Genomic DNA, 20,474 nt, shown 5'->3' with positions numbered 1-20,474 from the left:
GCTGCTTTCATTTTTGGACTTTGTTAAAGGCCAGTGCAGCAGAGCCGTTAGTTCCATCAGATAAATGAGTGAAAAACAGTAAAGCAGTCCTTTTGGGAGGAGAATATGGTGGTAAGAGTCTTATCTTGCATATGAAGTTTAGTCACTACATTTCCTTTCACAGCTCAAACTCTACAGTATCTGACACTGCTGAAATCCTTTTAGAAGAAAGGAGAATTATGTGTGTCTGTAAAGACAATGATCTCTGTATTTCAACAAGTCCTCATACAACAAGATAATTCGCCAGTGCTTTCCAGAAAAACTCACAAGGGTTTTCTGATCTGACACATCTATGGTTACGGTCTGGTTATGCTCAGGTGATCGTTGTCTGGATTGCATTTGGCAATGAATCAAACTTTGCTGATGAAGTGTTGAAGCTGGTGTGGTCTTACCTGCTGGCCATGGTAAAACACAGCGAGGAGGAACATGGCCATCAGGAGCAACGACGTCTCTTTGGTCCCCAGGAAGTTTCTGTAGCAACAAAAGAGAGGAGGAGGAGTTTTGTTCATTTGATGCTCTTCTATCATTTCATTGATGGAAAGTGTAGTTCAGGTTATAAATCAAACTACAGCAAAATATTTTAGAAAATAAGAAACAGTTCACAGGCCAACAAAAAGTGACCCTAAAAAATGTCGTTTTTTTAAGTGTTTTTAAAAGACAGCACTGATTTTCCTCGCTTAATCTGGCTGCTCAGTTTGTTCCGCACAGCAGGGGCCCGATGGAGAAAAAAACCTCCATGACTCTTTGTTTTCAGCTCAGACTGTAGAAGGGCTAGAAGTCCTGCAGAATCCCAGGCTGATCTGAGGCTCACTGAGGATTAACAGCTCAGAGAGATGTAGATATGCTGCTCTGGCCATTTCATAGAGTTAGACTCCCAAAACAAGTGAAAAAAACAGATCCTTTGTTTTCATTTGATATCTTTAGTATCCAAATGACACCACAGAAAACAACGAAAGAAAGAAGGAAATATGAGGATTTGGAACGCACTACGCATACGGATGAACATTTCAAAAGTTTAGGACTATGCTTGTGGTTACGCTTCAAGTGCAAGACACACTGGCTGCATCACAAAGTGTCATGTTATTTGAGACGCGTCACAGCACACACCAGATAAATCATACAGACAGAAGAAGTAATCATAGTACAGAAGCCAGGATGTGCTGATCCAGGGTGCAAATAGGATAAAGTTGCTGCTTTTCTTACAGTACTCAGGTTCATTTAAACTGATTCTCATCCGAATTTTATGTCCCCTCATGCACCAAAACTTGTCATGCTGCTGCTGAAGACACTGATCCTTGAAGTATTGTAAAGAAGGTCCTCTTGCAACACTTACAGTGCAGCTGTTAAATGTTTCCAGTAATGGAAAACAAAGAAAAAAATGGAGAGAAAACACAAAATGACCTGCTGATATACTGGAGTTACTCTGAGAAACTACAAAAAACAATAAAGGATTACACTACACACTGTTTGCACTGCAAATGTTTTTATTGTTTTTATTTTTTCTGATTTGAACCTATTTTATTACTCAATATGAACAAATAACGAGCTTTATTTATGCAGCAGGAGTGTTTTTTCTACTTTTTTTCTACTTTGAAAACTTGTCACCACCAGAATCCATTATAACTCGTCATGAATTCCAACCAACCACAGCCTCCGTGCTCCATGAAGGATAAAACTGCAAACCTTTTCAGCCACTTTTCAAGTCTACAGAGAAAGAGTGCTAATAGTTTGGGTGGAGTATCACTTTCAGATCATCATTTTGGATGTTGTGAGATATCTTCCTGATTTTTCACAGTCAGCTTAATCAACATCATCTTTGGACAGAGAAAAACTGACAGCAAAATATTTTACTGGGCAAGACTAAAATAGATTTTTACCTAAACAAACAAAACGTCTGCCACTGCATATGTGTGGAAAGTTTTCTTTAAAATAGAACATGCTGTTAGTATCGTATTAATGCTACTTTCCAGAGGCAGAAACTCATTCACAGCACTGTTTTCATGAATTTCCGCTCAAATAAATAAAATATTACACTAAATGACTCGAGTCTGGAACTTTTTGCAGGGGAAGTTATACAAAGTCATTGTTCCTCTCCTTCTGAGGTCTTTTTATCTCGACCTTCTCTTTCGTATCTCAGAAGGCCTTAAACCAAGAATCTCACTCCCATCAGCTCCCTTTGGAGCCTGTATGGAAACCTCTGCATCGAGTGCTTTTTTTTCTTAACATGGTTATATGCTCAGTATGCCCTCATGTATTGTCACTGTAAAGGTCACTGTACTATCTGTAGATGAGTTTTCTCACATTTGCAACATTTATGTCCAGAAATAAGGTCACCGAGGTTCCCTGATGAGTTTTTGTAGAGGATGAGGTGAGAAAATGACGAGACATTAATACCTGTCTTTGCTTTAACACATGTACTTTGTTAATATGAACTTTGCAACCATTAAGGAGTTAGTTTCACCAATTTGCCTACAATCCTATTAACACTTCTGCAGCCAGTGCTATAAAATCTTATCAGATCACTGGCTGTACATGGTACATATGAAGTCTCAGTCACAAATAGAGAAAGGTGGTCAGTTTCAATCATGTTTTGTTCTTGAGTTACTGTTCATACAAGAAGATGTCTACAGTCTACTGTAAAAATGTTTCATGATGTCTACGATTCAATAATTGTAATTCGATTCCTTACATGTAACCTTGGCTCTCACTCAGAGAACCAAGGTTACAATGTAACCAAACACTACATGGCCAAATGTCGACATCCAAACTACGTAGACACCCGGACATTGCACTCGTATGTGGTTGCTGAACATGTCCTTCTGAAACACTCACTCTGTGTTGTGGTGGACGGTGTCGTAGCGAACAAACAGCGAGGTGTAGAAAGCTTCGGTCAGCAGTGAGTAGATGGCGATCATCACCAGCAGCACCGCCAACTTCAACACGGAGTTCAGCCGCAGGAACACCGCGCACGTCACCATCGCCAGGACCCCCGTGAACACAAAATACTGGGGAAAACAAAGAAAGATGTAGTTAATATCATTAGGTCCATCCTTCACTTAAACAGATTACGCCACTTTAAGAGTAAGTACAAAGTGGACTAAGATTGTCATGACATTTGGTTCAGACATTCATGTTCCCCTCAGGATGAATTATAATAACTTTGGTGATCCTCTGACTTTTCATCTAGCGCCATCATCAGGTCAAATATTTAATTTGTCCAATGCTTTGGTTTATGACCAAATACCTGCAAAACAAATGACATCATCCTCAACTGTACTTCGATGTACTGAAAATGTAATCAGTGCATAAAGTTAATCTAGGGAAGATCACAGGTTTTGGAATATAAGACTTTAAATAATGAAAGGGCTGTTCAATACCTCAGTCTTCCTTCGTGTAAAAAAAATCTTAAAGAGGTACTCCAATGATGTACTATTGCATTTCCATAATCTTGGGGAACTAATAAGAGACAGATTTTAAAAAGACTGGTCAAAATCAAAGCAGCAGAGGCCGAGATATCGGCTAGCGTGGGTCAAGCTCCAAACACTACATTTCCCATAATGCAACTCCATAGCATCTTTTCATTAGACCCTACTTGCCTGGTAAACACCCACATCTTTTAAACTCAATGGCCCCAGTTTGTAACACAGGCTTTCCGTTATTAATTTGTAGTCTCCAAGCCCAAACTGAAATAACTGTGATGACATCACTATGACATCATCAGGGGGTTATTTCCTCAGACTTGACAAATCTCCTCCAGAGCCACAGATGATATTATACAAATGTTTTCACAGGTTGATTAGTGTTAACCATAACCAATGAACTGACCTTTATGTGTAAAGTTGGTGGAGTGCCCCTTTACAGGCTATAAAACATTAGAATGCATAGTCGACATTCCACTTCACCAAAGGCCTCAGATTTGCATGTTTTTAGTTTGTGTGTCTAATCTAATATTCCAGTCTGGCTTTATCCTAGCCTAAAAAAGTCAATAACTCTTTTTTATATTTCTAAAAACAGCTCATATTTGCACACATGAGCTCTCCTGACCCTCTGGTGGAAATAAGGTTGTGACATATACATGCAAAGATACATGACTCAACCCAAGCTTGGAGCTACAAAAATGTTGCTCCCTTATTGAGTCCATCAATCAGCTGCATATTGTGTGAGCAAAATAACATAATGGATGTTTTCTCTGTGACGTTCTGATGGCTCGATTAGTCGCCTTTGTCTGAGGCGAGACCTCCCTCTGGGTGCGAGCAGATGTCGAGGATGTTTAATTCATCGTTTTGCCGCTGTCGCAGAAGTGAAAAAACACAACAGATGGACCTGACTGCAAAATTCAGACACCTCGTTTAGTCGGTACCTCTGGGTAGAAGCAGATGTCTGGGATGGAGGCCGACTCGTTGTACGTCTGGTTCCTAAAGGTGCTGGACTTGTCGAAGTCGCACCACAGCTGTGAGAGACCATCAGGGGGGATTAGTGTTGTACAGTATTAAACTGATGCAGGGTCAGTGTCAAAATACCAGGAATTACTCTTCATACATTTTTTCATCAAGCTCTTAATCTTTCAAGTTGTTTGTGTCAGAAATTCACAGCTCATTGTGAGAAAAACAGGATGACACTCTCTGCAGGAAGCTGCATGTTTCCGACCTCTTAAAGAAAGAATGAGAAATATTTTCATATTAATAAACAGCTGATCTGTTACTGAAGTTGGTACCCAGTGTATGAGAGAAGCACTCTGGTAGCTCCTTCCTGCCACACAGGAAGTTATGCATTTAAATTTCTGGGAGAATAAAAAAATAAAAAGGAGAATAACCCGTGGTTAGAAAATCAGCATCAACATGGAATTTAGCTCAAGATGCAAAGCGCTTCACAGGGAAGAAAAAACAGATGATGTTAGATTTTCTTTTAAAAGATAGAAATAAGACAGGATGTGTGAAACAACGTTTTCTCAGTAAAAAAGAAATAAGGTAATCATCATATTCAAATCAAACTAAATGAAGGATACAGAGGGCTTATTATTTATTTAATTTCATTTAACAATTCAGGAGTTTGTCAGTTTTTATTTGAAATATTTAAATTAATGACGTAAAAATCTTGCAATGCAGTTGCATTAAACCACTTGTATTTTTTTTACTTAGAGGGGACATAATCAGCAGCTCATTTTTGTTTTCTCTTTACTTTCCTAAATTAAAAGTTTTTTGAGCTGTACACTGTTCACTGTGAACTTTTGGGTGTGTGGGGACATAAAATCACTGAAAACTACTGAACTGATCTGCTCATTTCGAAAAACCCATGTTGTTTTTTTATTTTGTTGTTGTTGCATTCCTAATTTGCATCTGTTCTCTGTGTTTATTGCTTTAATCTTTAAAGCATTTTAGTGGCTTCTATTAGCAACAGCAAAATGTTTCTGCATCATTAACAACATATTTTATTTCCTTATCAGCTTGTGGCAACTAAAGCACGATTAACCTTTTTATGGTTCTGTTAAGGCTCTACTGTATATTTAAGCAAAACCACCATGTTTTCCTAACCTTTCCTAACACAGTGTTTTCGAAGCCTAAACCTAACTCCATGTGGGACGGGAATCTTGAGCTCAAGACACTGAACCCCAAATTGCTCCCGATGGTTGGCCAGCACCCTGCTTAGTAGCTCGCTGCCATGGGTGGGTGTGTGTGTGTGTGTGTGTGTGTGTGTGTGTGTGAATAGGTGTATAAGCTGCAAAAACCTTGTAAAGCTCTTTGGATAAAAGCGCTATATAAATGTAGCCATTTGATTATTTTCTCACTAGCTGAGGCCTCAGGGTTGCATAATATGGGCTGTTTGATGCAACACCAAAAGCTAATAATGAGCTTGTTGTATGTGCTTTAGTTAAGTAATGACTTGCAACCCAATGTCTTTCAGATGCCGCCCTGCTGAGGAACAGCGCTGGCATATCAGGTAAATTGGGGTCGATGAGGTCAGACTTTCAGACAAAAAAAAAATAATGGCTTTTGAATTATTGAATCTCAAAGTTATGAAAGTGGCAGTCGGTTAATGCTGTCACAACACTGACAAACTGATCACATAATGTATTTTGAATAATAATTTGTTTTGAAATGTTACCCCTTTTGTGTTGGTTATAGTATGAGGTTCTTATGTCTTACAGATGTGCATTCAACTTTCACACTATTTAATGGTCAGACAATAATACAACATGACATCGGTCAACATTAGACAAGTCTGGTGAAATACTATAAATTTTCTTATTGTCAACAAATCCCATGAAAAGACCCAAACCAACAATGAATATAACTACTGTGTGTATCAAAGCCTGATATATCTTATTCCTCTGTGACATAGAGCTCCATTTTGTCCAAAAACTATTAAAAATAAAGCCACACTGTTGCACTGGGTGACACGTTCCTACATTACCATGAACACACACACTTTTTTTTTACTTTATCCCACATACACTGTCCTGCTGTCCAAGAACGAGAAGAGAGTAAGAGTAAGAGCATCAAATGTGTATTAATCCACTGCTGAAAATAGTCCCCAATAAATGCATTTCCTCCTGTTTGAGTACACTTCGATAAAACCTACATTTTACAGCTGTTTAATGAAATTACTGTGCCCCTTTACAACAAAAAATGAAACTATATATTTGTGTTTTTAAACATTTACATCCTCAGTTAGAACCAATGCCACAGACAGGGTAGGGAAGTCAACAAGTACTGTGAGACGGACTCTCTTGATATTTTCACGGGATTTGTTGACAAACGGGAACATTTTGAAAAAGGCTTATCCCTTTACAAAGTCAAGGAATCCCAGTGACACTCTTTACGCCTTTCTATCCCTTTCTATACCAACACAATTTCTCAATAAAAGTTTTATTTTATATCAAGATTAAGTTTAGACACTAAGGAAAATGATAAGAAAAGGAAACAACTCAATGCATCATAACGTGTGTTGAGTTTGGTGTATCCTTGCGGGTCAAGGTCAACGCATACACAACAAATATTAACTTTGTAAATATTCTGCAATCAAACAATAATCTGGTAGTGGAAATTGAACTCACTATATTGATCATGGCTGCCAGGAAGTTGATGAGGATTGAGATGAAGATAATGACATTTCGCGCTGCATAGGTCTCATTGATCCAGCAGCAGGCTTTGCGCAGGACCAGAGGCAGACACTTGTAGTCTTCCGCCGTTGTAACTAGGACCAGACAGGAATGGAGGACGATGAGGACCGAGAACTGGATCACCATGGTTACCATCCTGCAGAAACACAATAAATAGCAAAGTAATAAAAAATACCATCAGCTGTGGGCTGAGGCGTTAGGATACTACATTTAAGCATTGGACTTTGGACTTTCCCAACACATTAAAGCATCACAAAAACATTTTGGCATATGTAAATAATAAATATAAGCTTAAAAACATATTTTAATACATTTTTATTTTATGTTTTCATAATAACTAGATCAATATCCTATAATTAAAAGAACGTTATCTATAAATTTGAGATACAGATCTCAAAACTAGGATCCCATATTTTATGCAATACTCTGTTCCATTAACTTTGGCCAGATGATGTATTTTCTCACAGAAAGTTTCTTTCATCAGTCTTTCTGTTAGACTAATATTCCCAGGGTTTTCTTTCCATACTCAAAAATAAATGGGCATCTACTACAATAACATTCGAACATCTTGTTATTTTACAAAAAGTAAAATGACCATTTGTTCAACAACAACATCTACCATGAGACATCAGGTGTGTTCAGACTGAAAGCAAAGCAAATCTTAAAATGGCACAATTGTGTATTAGTCAATAATGCGTGAGTGGAAAATATTTCAACTTGAGCTAAAAATTTGCGCTTATCCTGTGACATTAGTGTGACTCCAATTCATAAATGTATGAGGACAAGAGGAAAAGCTATGACGGCCTGAGCTGTCACACACACACAGCACAATCACTGTCGGTGTGTATGTTGCTAGCTAGCAATAGCTAATGTCTGTACAGCTGGTTAGTTTGTTAGTTTGTTAGTTAGTTAGTTAGTTAGTTAGTTAGTTAGTTAGTTAGTTAGTTAGTTAGTTATTTCGGGCAGGACTTCTAAACACTCCAGTGCTCAAATGTAAGCAAATAACACAAGACAAATGTAGGAGGCTTAGACAGCACATCTGTGGGTATACTAATAGAAGCTGTAGTTGAGAAATGCTAACAAAATAATCATTGTTAGATCAAGCAAAAATTACGAAGTTTCTTTCCTGTACAGTAGTAAATACTGATTTATTTTTGAATATGGACGGAGCCCAGTTTTAAAACCTTTCAAATGTTTTATTGTTCTAGAAAGACTGATGAAAGAAACTGTGAGAAAATACATCGAGAACTGAAAGCTAGTCGAACAGAAGCTAACCTGGAGCTGTGGTGGGACCTTGGTTCTTTGTTAAATGTGGAAATATCTTTCAGTTATCAGTCTTTCAGTCAGAACTGTCCACCATGTTGACAGTCTTTCCTCTTTTACCTGGCAGAGGGAAGCAGGCTTTGGATGGTGGTGATGAAGATGAGCACGATGAAGGCGCACACCAGGTTGGACTTGAACACCTCGTCCCTCATCTGGGAGTACTTCACCGTGACAGGGAAAAGAAGAAGAGAAAGAAGGAGGAAGAGGAAGCGAAGGGGAAAATGGAGAAACAAGTTTTCAGACAAACGGAGAAGACTGAACACATTGAAATGCACCTCAAACACACCAGCGCACTGCCACAGATGCATGCAATGGTTCAACCACAAGCGTTAGAGAGAGACAGGAGCCGGTGGGTTAGCTGTGGGGTCCTGGGGAAGGTGCAAAGCTGACAAGCACAATGCTAGCTGTTAGCCGTCAGCTATTCGCTTAGTCAGAGACACAAACAGAGAGCTAAAAAATTAAAAAAATAAGCTAAATGCGAAGCTAAAAAGAGGTGTGAGAGGGGTTTTGAAAGCTTAACTGAAATGTGAATTCTATGGATTTGAGAAATATTAGATAATAAACTACATTCTTCAACGCCAGCACTAACAACTCAACCACAGAAAAATATCACAAAAGCAACAACGGCAAACAAGTGCATTTATGCTAGTACTCCTATTTAAATCCAGTTTTGAGGTTATGATCATTTTGGGAGACTTTCTACTTTTCTTCTACCACATCGATTTTACCTTAAAAATTACATTCATACAGCTGTTGTTGGGCCAAAATGATGTATCTCCAAAATGTCTGTAACTGTAAACAACAAGACTGTTTTTCACCAAGAAACAACAGTTTTTCCAAAATGTTGAACTATTCCTTTAAAATGCACTCTAAACATAGAATAAAATAACTTCTCTTATAAAGTTAACATGTACAAAGCAGTATAGTAAAGTTTACTTAAATGTTAGCTTACAATTTTCATTCATAATTATATTGAGATAAAAGGTGGGAACTGTCTGGTATGTGAGAACATGGGCATTAGCATTTCCTGAATAAAGCCCTGCTCTGATGTACGAGCCTAGACTGATGAATCACCAGTCTGGACCAACAGCCCGACTCATCTCAGTCTTAAACTTTCCACCCCCGTGACCCCCGCTGCCCCATCCTCGCTCTGTCTCTTTCTCAAAGGGTGCTGGGAAATTAGCAAGAGGATGCTTCACGTTTCGTCACAACTTTGGCAAAAAAATGAGGGAGGCCAACAGCAAATCACTGCACATTTACTGAAGAGGTTAAGAGGTCAACCAAAACAATATGGTTCTTGGAAAAGTTTTGAAGATGGCGGTGGGATTCCAAGGGAATAGATGTGAAGGGGCCCATATGAAGGTCAACTCAAAGGTTAAAGGTGAGCTTATTTATGGAACAAAAAAAATGGGGAGAAAGGGGACAAAAAGCTACAGAAATGCATTGCATTCACCAAAGAAAAAGAACATTCAGACACATTTTCTTGTAATTATGACTTCCATATCTTATGATTATGACTTAACATCTCGTAATTATAAGGTAATTACCCGTGGATTGTCAATGTTAAGTGATCAGTCAAAATGCTGCTATGGGCTGAAACAACTTGTCAAAGTTTACTTGGTGTCAGCTGTTGATAGCAAAAATGCAGCTGTAAATAAACCCATTTATAGTGATTATGTACCTGTACCTGCCAAAGCATCAAACCAAAGAGGAAATACAACAAATTAGCCCCTTAAAAATCCAGTTTTCCACTTTTGTTTTCCCTTTAAGTGGGTTTATCTTATTCCTCATTCTGACAATATCATATATCACATTCTTTAACAGCTTGTTCCAGCTCTTCATTGAAGATATATTATGTTTACACTGAGTGAAATAGTCAAACCCAAGACTTTTTATGGTTGCACCATTCCATTAAATGGAAATATTCTTGTTGCATAACACATCATTTTAGACACATTTCCCCAAAATTCAGCCTGATATATTTGGTATCTTTGAAAACTTTTGGATCTCCAACAGATTTTAAATTAAGTTATGTGGGTTTGATCAATGTTTGGCTGCACAGGATGAGTTTGTAAAGACTGACCCCACAGCTGACTTAAGGGATTAATTGAGGTGGATGTCATCATAGCCCTGTCTTATCAAATAATAACGGCGTTGTAATTTTACAGATCATATTCGGCTGGCTATACAGTATATTTAGAGTTAGGGTTAGTTTTTTACTGTATTCTGTTTACCTACTCGAGTGTCCTTATCTTGTTTTGTTTTATGATTGATGTAACTCAGCTGCAACAACGCAATAATGTGCTCTAGTATTTAATTAAGTCATTTAAAAAAGTAGTTGTAGTAGTCTAATAATTTGGTCTAGTAGTAATTAACTGTAGTATCTATCTAAAAAAAATATTTCAAGGTGAAGGTCTCATAATTATAGAAGTCATAATTATGGGATATGTAAGTGTAAATTTGAGAACGCATCTCAGAAATGCTTTTTTCTTTAGTGAATGCAATGTGCTCCTGTAAAAAGAAAAAAGGTTGAACAAGTCAACTTTTTCCACAAGACTGTAAAAGGGTAACAGGTCCATGGCATGGACTTTTGGTCATGAGTAAACTGAAGGGGGTTCTGCAGTCTCGGCAAAACAAATCAACAAATTGCCAAACATTAATGTTTCACCCAGCTGACTATTTTCTACTAGTCGAAGCAAGAATCAAAGCCAATTTTATTTTCTGAATCAAACATGAGTCATGGTTAAGTTGGTTTAATGTTTGAGCACAATATGGGCATAACTCAATAAAAAAAGATGTTGTTCCGAAGAGTTATTATCTACTGTTAGAGATTTGGTTCACTATGTTTATTCAGGGACACTAGTATAGAGTCTGAAGTGTGCTGACAGAATAATTATACTTCTACAACTTTTCATTATAACCAATTAATAAATTAATACATTTTAAAAAGCTATCATAAACTTGAGAATAAAATGCCATTTTTGACATTGAGAACGGTAACTGTGAGAAAATGAATGTAAGCTGGAATACGATAGGGAGACAGTAAATGGAATAACAAAATGTAAAAGCCTTAAAAAATACATTTTCAATTATACTTTAAAATTGAATTCTAATGTATCATTTAAAGGCAGAACAAGAAAACAATTACATTAATTAGCAAATGTACTGACCATGTTTTAACTTAATGTAATTTCAATTTATAATAGTTCTTCTTTAAAATGTATGTATTTATTAACTGACTATAATTAAAAAGTGCAAGTCCATAATTTTTCTGGTGGCACACTTCAGACTCCATACACTGGGAGGCCAAATGGAGGAAAGTACTGAACAAAAACAAACCCTGGACTAGTATATGTATATTGTATTGCATAGTTTTCCAATACATTTCACAACATCCCTCAGTTACTCCATTAAGCTTTGTCTTAGGTTACAGTGACTCATGTAAATACAGCAAAATAAAAAAAGACCATGCTTTTTTTTCTCTGCAATACCACAATAGCATCTCAAGTGCCTTTAGCTTACTCATGATAGGAAACAAAATGTGTTGGTTGTTGTTTTGCTTCTGAAAATCTTCATCTAAGAATAAATATGAGGAGGGAGAGAGAAAGAAAAAAACAGTTATCTGTCTAAAACCCCAGCTACCTTCTCTTCCAGGCTGGATTCTTTAAACATCAGTGAGAAAGGCTTGATATGCTCTCTTCTCAACTTATCGCCACTCCGTAAGTCGATGGCGCTCTCTATTCGCTTGTTAATTTCCTCAGGACCAGAGTGGACATGCAAAGCTTGTGCGAGATGGTTTGGAAGCAGATTTATCGAATTTCTCGTTAGGGCAGCCAGAGTCTAGGGGGAAAGCACATGCACATAGAATGAACCTGCTTGTCCCCCTTTTGTTTCATTCAAGTTACAAATGAAAAAGAACAGACACACAGTTACGTTCAGTACATACACAAAAGAAAAAGAAAATTAAGGAAAAGGAAGAAAAGGGAAGACCAAAATGCAACGTTTGCTATCAGACAGACAGCTCAGAGCAAGTCATGCATCTCTCATTCACTCGCAGCATGTTCACTTTGCGTTGATGTTAGTGGTGACAAGGCTTGTAATTATGCACACATTATAACAGAGCTGTAATTTATGTCCACAACTGTGGAAAGGGAAAGGACTGGCAATGAAAACACACAGAACAGATGAAAATTTAAAAAATATAAAGCATGAAATGGAGGACAAAAAACACAGCTGAGAGAAGAAGAGTTTAGTTGCAAAATGTCAGGACAAATACACTAAATGCACAAAATTAAAACTGATTCTGAAACATTTATTTAATTTATTTATTTTATTGTATTAATCTTTAGCAGGTGAAGGTTGAGAAAAACATTTTCATAGACTGAATCCTCAATGTTTTCACCTCTAAAATGTATTTTTATGCATTTTTGAAACAAACTCTTAAAATGCATTATGTCCCAACCAGGACATCCTTGCAAGACATGAATATGTAATATTGTAAAAGGTAAGTGAATGACACAAGCTTCTTTGGTTTACAAGGGTCTCCTCAGGTTTTAATTTACCACTTCATCACTTCCCATCTCGCTTGGCCTTCCTTGTCTCTCTGTAAAATAATAAACTGAAGGTCGTAACCTGTCCATAACTCTTGTTGTATGTATACTTTGGCTTTTACAAAGGCGTTTGGTTGAGATCATTTCTATGAAAATCACCTTACAGTGACTTGAATCTTGCTGCAGAGAGGGCTATAGCCAAGACTTAGAAATAATGAGGTCCCCCCAATACATCCAACTTTTTGTATCTTTTTTATTATTTGGATTTTTCACATTTATTTATTCAGTTACCTGTTTAATTATATATTTTTAACATATATACTGTATAAATATATATAGTCTACCAATACTGTAATTGGCCTATATAATACCCACCATGTGTTAGTTTTTTAATTGTAGAATGACTGATTTCCCAGTGAGGGCAGTCCCCTCTATAAATTGATTTTCATAGTGTAATGAAAGCAAGTGAGACCATGGCTGCCTGAAAGGAAAGCAATCTAAAAACTGATAGAGTTGCAAAATGTCAGTGGCTATATAAAACTACGGTACACATTGCTCGTGGTTAATGAGCTAAAACAAACACTGGTATGGTCCACTGATGTGCTCTATTCTGTAATTAGTCAAGGTGAGTTCCTGTCCACCTTGGTGGAGACGTCACAGTCGTTCAAGAGAAGCACTTGAGGTAAAAGTGACATACGTGAGGATCGCAGTCATTTTCTCTGAGCCACTGACATTAGCTTTCCACCATTAGCTGTGAGTTAAAGCAGCAGCGTGGCAAATTTGGACAAATTACCCTTTGGAGTGTCTGGGCCCTATAGAGCCAGCAGCCATTAAAGTGATTATGAGAGAAATGTGTGATGATGGAGATGTGTGAGAGAAATTCAATATGTCTCTCACCAAATCCAGATGTCTCAAATGTCTCACTTAGTCTCGCTTAATCCAACAAGTTAACAAATGAAGTCTTTCATACTTAGATCATTAAAAGTTCATTTTCATTGATGTTCTCAAACAAATCTTGATTATTGGAATTGTTTTCTTTTTTTACCTGTAAGAGCCATTCTGACGATCACTGGCCATCGTTACAGGCAGATTTAAGTCTAATCAGAGCTGCCTGGGGATTATAAAAGACAGCAATTTGGAGGTTTATCGGTCAATACCTCACAAATCAGAAACTGCAGCATTTACTCAGAAGATTCTCACATATTGAGAGAGCTTCGATATTCACTTGTAAGACAGGTAAGCCACAAACAAGTCAAACGGCTCACTCAGTCTCAGTCGTTCCATCCAGTAGTACAAAATATTAGTTTTTTGTTTCAGTAACTTTCATGATACCCAAACAGATCTAAAGTAACATGAACTGCACCAAACGATGCTCGAAATGCAGTAGTCATACGTAAAACTCAACCACACTTGGTGAGCACAACTTTCAGATAAAATTATAATATGAGGAAATTAACACACTTTGACGAAGACTTTTCATTTTGATTTAGCGAATAATAGCAAATGGAATGTAAACAAAATAAAATACAGAAGAAGAAAAGTCCTGCCTGCCTTCAGAATACTACTACTGTCTTGTGTCTCTGCCCGAGTAGAATATTACCGAATGTAAATTGGCCACTTTTGTTCTCAACACACAGTGAAGATAGGGGAGAGAGAGCTGAGCTGACATTGAACTTGAACTCGACAAAACCTCTGTTGCATATGAATGAAAATGCGTGGCCTGTGTGTCAAATCATTAACATATCTGGAGCAGCCACAGAAAATACATGAGCTTCATTATAATGAAGACAATTGGACGGCATTTTGTGGAATCAGATGAGCATCAACTACTTCAAATGTATTCAAATGTTCCAGGGCCAGTTCTTGGTGATGACATGTAGACCCTATTATCAGTTTATTTTAGAATGATCTCAGCTCACTTTTTGGCTGTTATTTGTGAAGCATATGAAGAGTAAAAATGTCAAGGAGAACTTTCACTTTTTTAGTGTTGTGGAGGTTCTGTTTTTCTTTCGTTTGCAAACTTGCTTTATTTAGATTTTGTCAGGTTTTTCTCACATAAAGACAAAGTGCTGAGTGCAGAGTATTCCTTATCTGTTGGGAGATGGTTGGTTAACTAATGCTTGTTGAGAGCTACAATACTACTGTTTCATCTTAATACGGTTGGTTCACTGGTCACTTAGCCTAGACTCTGTACAATGTAGAGAAAGAGAGAAAGAAAGTGGTTTTGCAATACTGGCTTTGGACTTCAGGTTTTGGGCTTCACTTCAGGTCGATGAAAAAATGTATCTGACAGACATGGTAGGATTGACACCGTAATAAATTGGGTGAAGTTGGGCTCAGACTTTAAGGAATCGTGCTGATTGGGCTGGGGCCATAATGCACTGGGACAGGTAATGAATCCATCTAGGTCGGGCTCAAGCTACGTCATCGGCCACGTTGGGCTCAGGCCGTAATACATTTGGTCTGGGTCATGCTTGGGCTGTAATGAATGTGGCCAGGCTGGGCTTAGAGGAATAGTTCGGCGATAGTTAAATTAGAAAATCAATACCACTCTCGTCTGTTTTGTTAAATATGAAGCTGGAGCCGCTGGAGAAACTAGCCTAGCTTAGCATAAAGACTGAAAGCAGGGGTAATAGCCAGACTGGCTCTGGCTCCGAAGTGTAAAAACAACACATTGAGGTCTTTCTGGGCGTTATGTGCCGGACTATTTCTTGGCCAGGTGCAGTCACTTCCTCGACTCTTGTCATCCCTGTGAGGTTGCTAGGCAACCAATGGAGACTGCAGGGAGTCACTGCTCCTGGCCAAGAAATCGAACCAAGGTGGGCTCAAGCCAAGTTGGGCTTAGACCATAACGATTTGGATTGGGTTTGGATCAGGAAAATATTTCCGGCCATGCAGTACTCTACTGTTAATACAAAAAAAGTTCATTACTTTGAAAGCCTTCCAAATGTTGTCTTACCTATTTACTCCTTACTCACTTTTTCACAAACTGTAAGAGATCACTTCACTATCACTACAGCTAGAATTCCACCGTAAGTAACTTCAAAGTTACAAAAAACATATTTTCCAAATTGTAGCGAATGTCACACATGTATTATATATCCCCTTCTTTCCAGAGACTCGATGAAACAACATGACTCTTTCATCTAGCAAAATATTCAAACCCAAGATGACATTTTTTAAAGATTTTCTGCGCACTATACTCTTTCCCCTATAATTCAGCCTGACACATCTGCTATCTGAGAAAACTCTGGGATCTCCACTTTATCTTAAAAGCTCAGCTGTGTAACATGCTTTTGTACTAGACCCTCTTTTGGGACCAACAGGGTACGACATGGATCACAGAAAAGAGGGTGCTACTCTGCATCGGAAAGGTGGATCTAATACTTCATAGGCCACTTTATAACCTCACTAAAATCCCTGCCCTCAGCCATCCACTCCTGATGGGCTCAGAGGGGACGGTCGCCAGTGTAATGAGCCTTGCTGCCATGATTGTTTTTGGCGTGCATGTCCCTGAGGAAGCATACAGCCTAAAGGGCACATGCTTCCTTCTGTGACATTTCTCCTGTTTATACTGGCCGGTGTGATGTTGCCCAGAACAGTGGTTGGCTGTATGGGGGAAGCAGTATGGGGTTACATGTATGATACATATTAATAACAGGACACACTTGTCTCTTGGAAATGTCAACATATGATGCCAAGAAAAGGGCATGTGGGGGGGGTGATATCAAATATCTGGTAGTGTAGTCTATATAAACAGATATCTGCATAAGAATGCAGAATCTGTAGGCAAGGGACAAGATTTTGGTATCGGAAGCATTCTGGTTTCCATTTGTAGTCCGAGTGTAGTCACATTTAAGCGGGCTTTGGTTGCATGCAGGTAAACAGTCCATGTGAAGAGTAAAAGGGACGGAACACACTGGCCGGAATGCAATCTCGGAACCAATCGGCTATCGTCTAACGACGATTTAGCTTTTTATCAATCTCGGAACCCTAGAGATTAGCTTTTTATTATCTTTTTTAAAATGTATCGGCATTCATATCATCATCAGGCAATAGCTGATGGGTTCCAAGATTGTAAAGAATGACCAGCGCACAGAAGAGGAAGTCTTGGCCTGGATATCCGTTATCTGTTATCCGGATATCCACTGGCTACACCGAAAGCCCCGAAACATTGGCCGTTGCCCCAAGAGGCTAAATCGCCGTCAGACAATAGCCGATGGGTTCTGAGATTGCTGGTAGTGTGACAGACTAACTTATACTTTAAAGACAGAAAGTATAAGTCACTGCAACATGACTTGTTTGGAAACGGTGCTCTTCAAAGGATTGTAAGCAGGTGGTTACGCAAACCACAAACAGGCTTCAGGGCAAATGATGGATCTGGACTAACGACAACTATTGGACAGATTGCCATGAAACTTGGTACACATATTCATGGATGTATCCTAATGAAGTTGTTGATCCCCTGACTTTTCATGTAGTACCACCAACAGGTCAACATTGTCACTTGTCCACTGTATCCATGACTGGATACCTCTAAACCCATCAGTTCCCATCAGCCACAACTGTTCAACTGAGATTATTTCTAACATTAGTGTGCTAATGCTACACCAGTCGGGCTATGATCACAGCAGTGGTGTAAGAAAAACCTTATTTTGGCCTTTGCATGACTTACAATCAGCATAGCAGTACTGTGCACTCTTCTAGACTCAGACTGATTCTAGTTTTCTTTTACATTCCTCTTCAGTAGTGTACCAAACATTTATAATTCTAAACTAAAGAACAAAATGCAACGTAAAAATAAATAAGGGGTTACAATAGAAGAATTGGGTATGTGTTATTAACAGAATGTTTATAGGTACCACATTAAATGTCAGCATGTTAAGTTCCAATAGTTATTAACATGTAGCCTTCCCTCTTCCCTCTGTGTGCTAAAATTTCCACAGAGGATAAACTCTTGATTTAGCTAATAACATGACCATTCCTCTAGCACCATCCGCAGGCCAAATGTTACATTTTTCGCCCCACTAATGATAAGGATTTAAGAACAGCAAAGTTGTCGAAGTTGTTGAATTTTTCATCTATCCAGCAATTGTTGCCCAGTGTTTAATGAGCTTTATAGTCTCATGGGGCAACAAGCATGATTATGGCCTGGTAGACTCTGGGGATTTTTGTTCTTCCACCCTTTGTTCATTATATATCACAGTGGCAAACTGAACAGTCATGTTGAAAATCCCCACAGGCAATCTGCATTACAAGCTAAGGATTTTATATTATATAATACAAGCTGAGACTTAATACCGACTTGTATTTGCCTTAACATAGCTAATAAACATTCTAAAACTATGAACCTTCAAAACGTATACATTACATGAACCTTTAAAACCTATGAAGTACCTAATCTATGGAAGAGGAACAAGGACACTGAAAAGGACATTCATTTTTTAGGGACGTGAAGTCCAACTGTCGTAAAAACTATTTAAATCAACTCAGTTTCACTTATAAGCAGACAAGCAGCACAAAGAAACCAGTGACTTCATGATGAAAAAATGACATTGCAAATAATCTAATTTATGATTTCTTCAAGCTTTCATGTTTTCTTACTCACTCTGTGTTGTACCTGTGAAAAACAGTGAGCAGGGTGTAAATTTGGGGATTAAAGATAAAATAATTTAATCCAAACCTTAAACTGAACCAAACTGAACAGTAATTAAATAGCCGTGGTAGCAATTTCTTTTTTATTTGGTGACAAAAAACGAAAACGTACTTTTTTAGTTGGATGCGATTCGAGAACTGAAGCTGAACTGGTGCCAATGGCAGAGAGAATATGTTCATCATTATTTATTTAAATAGCATTGTTAATTAGTGTTGTGGCGTTCACTATGGCACATCTTTAATATAAACGGGGAAATGGAGGCAGAGTGAATTAGGGTGGTCTGTCCAGAATGAGATCAAGCTGCCCTGTGCCTCAGATGGCTGAGCCACCTTACATCATTTCAAACATTTAAAAAAATGTTTTCAGTAGACATGAAAGCAAACATCTCAAAAACCCAGCACCAACACAGAATAAAAACCAGAAAAGAAATGTGAAAATGAACCCATTTCTTTTTGGCCTGGATTTCACAGTGTAGAGACACTGAGTAACTGGGTCTTCTGAGGAAACGCACAACCTCCTTTGAGGCGAAAGCACTGTGACAGTGCTGTGCATCATGGGAGCCAGCAGGCACACAGCGAAGCATGAAAGAGGTAAAGACAGAGCCACTCAGCCGGTACAGAGAGCCTACACAGAGCTGGGAGTCTGATTTCAGGGTTTTGGGTTTGATCAGTCAGTCCTGATAGTTCCCATAAACACAGTGACGGACAGGACATCATGTCATTTATACAATAGTCATCGGTGTACGTCCCAATAAAAAACAGGACGACTGGAAGATAATGGTTGGTCACAGATACCAAATACTCTTTCTATGGCAGTTCAGCACAGAGCTGTTACCTGGTGTTTCATACGGCCGCCTGTAAAGATGAATCGTCTTTCATTAATCTTTATTGCATGTCTTTAACCTGTTGTTTACCGTTAATGGAAGTTCCTATTGTCCATGTCAGTATGTAAACTGTATTATTAAGTCTGTAATTCCCCTGTACTGTACTGCACTGTACATGAGAGTAAATCATTAATGTTGAAAGAATGAGAGAAAATTAACCAGCATTGATTTTAAATTATCAAACAAAAATGCTTGCAGCTTCTCAAATGTGAGGATATTTTTTGCTGTGAATGCTGGTAGTCTCCAGATTCTGATGACTCTATTTCTTCAAGCACCATCATCAGGCCAAAATTCCCACTTGCACACTACAAGTATTGAAATGAGAGCCTGACTGGATTTTTAAAGACAAAACTTGAGAAAATCTGATATCAATATATTGGCCAATATTTTTTTAAAGGAATAGTTCAACTTTTCCGATATACTATTACTCGCTTTCTTGCCGACAGTTGAGAAGATTGAGATCACCCTCATAACTGTAAACAGTCCAACACTAGCTTTGCTTTACCATCCCTGTCGTCTCCTGTCCTCTCTTTGACCCTCATGGACTCGGCGCCTACAGGCTAGCTGCAGCCTCGGATACAAGAGGTGCTGATCCGACAAGACGTTCAAACTTGTAGGGCTGGGACCGACAGCAACAGTGGCCCGAGAGTCATCGCTATCAATGCTAAAAGTGGCTGATGCAGTAGTGATGGTCAATGTATCAATCTGTTTCTGTCCCCTTGTTATATTGGTCTGGCCGATGCATCAGTGAGCTTCTAAGCACGGATAAGTCATTCACAGTTAGAGATCACACTGTACTTTTTGGATTCTACCACAGCGAAATTAAAACAGTCTAATTTTTCACACACTCCTGCATAATTGAACAAAAATAAAATACACACTCTCTCCATTACACTTAGTCCT

General features: G+C 38.3%; 1 protein-coding gene across 2 annotated transcripts in view; it reads right to left on the bottom strand.

Annotated features, from left to right (window-relative positions):
• The window catches only part of adcy8 (adenylate cyclase 8 (brain)), a 100,576-nt gene that overhangs the window by 20,531 nt on the left and 59,571 nt on the right, over nucleotides 1–20,474 (bottom strand). The window contains exons 8-13 of one of the 2 annotated variants that reach the window (XM_044219928.1): nucleotides 12,125–12,322; nucleotides 8,543–8,643; nucleotides 7,094–7,295; nucleotides 4,400–4,489; nucleotides 2,872–3,044; nucleotides 432–510 (exon numbers count right to left, since the gene is read on the bottom strand). In XM_044219928.1, the coding sequence (XP_044075863.1) occupies nucleotides 432–510; nucleotides 2,872–3,044; nucleotides 4,400–4,489; nucleotides 7,094–7,295; nucleotides 8,543–8,643; nucleotides 12,125–12,322 (843 nt within the window). The remainder of the gene's footprint in view (nucleotides 1–431; nucleotides 511–2,871; nucleotides 3,045–4,399; nucleotides 4,490–7,093; nucleotides 7,296–8,542; nucleotides 8,644–12,124; nucleotides 12,323–20,474) is intronic. The other variant, XM_044219929.1, reaches the window with a different exon arrangement.

Source organism: Siniperca chuatsi, linkage group LG13 (genome assembly GCF_020085105.1).
Source record: "Siniperca chuatsi isolate FFG_IHB_CAS linkage group LG13, ASM2008510v1, whole genome shotgun sequence".
In the NCBI taxonomy this organism is placed as follows: Eukaryota; Metazoa; Chordata; class Actinopteri; order Centrarchiformes; family Sinipercidae; genus Siniperca; species Siniperca chuatsi.
This window is presented reverse-complemented; position numbering and strand designations above follow the sequence as displayed.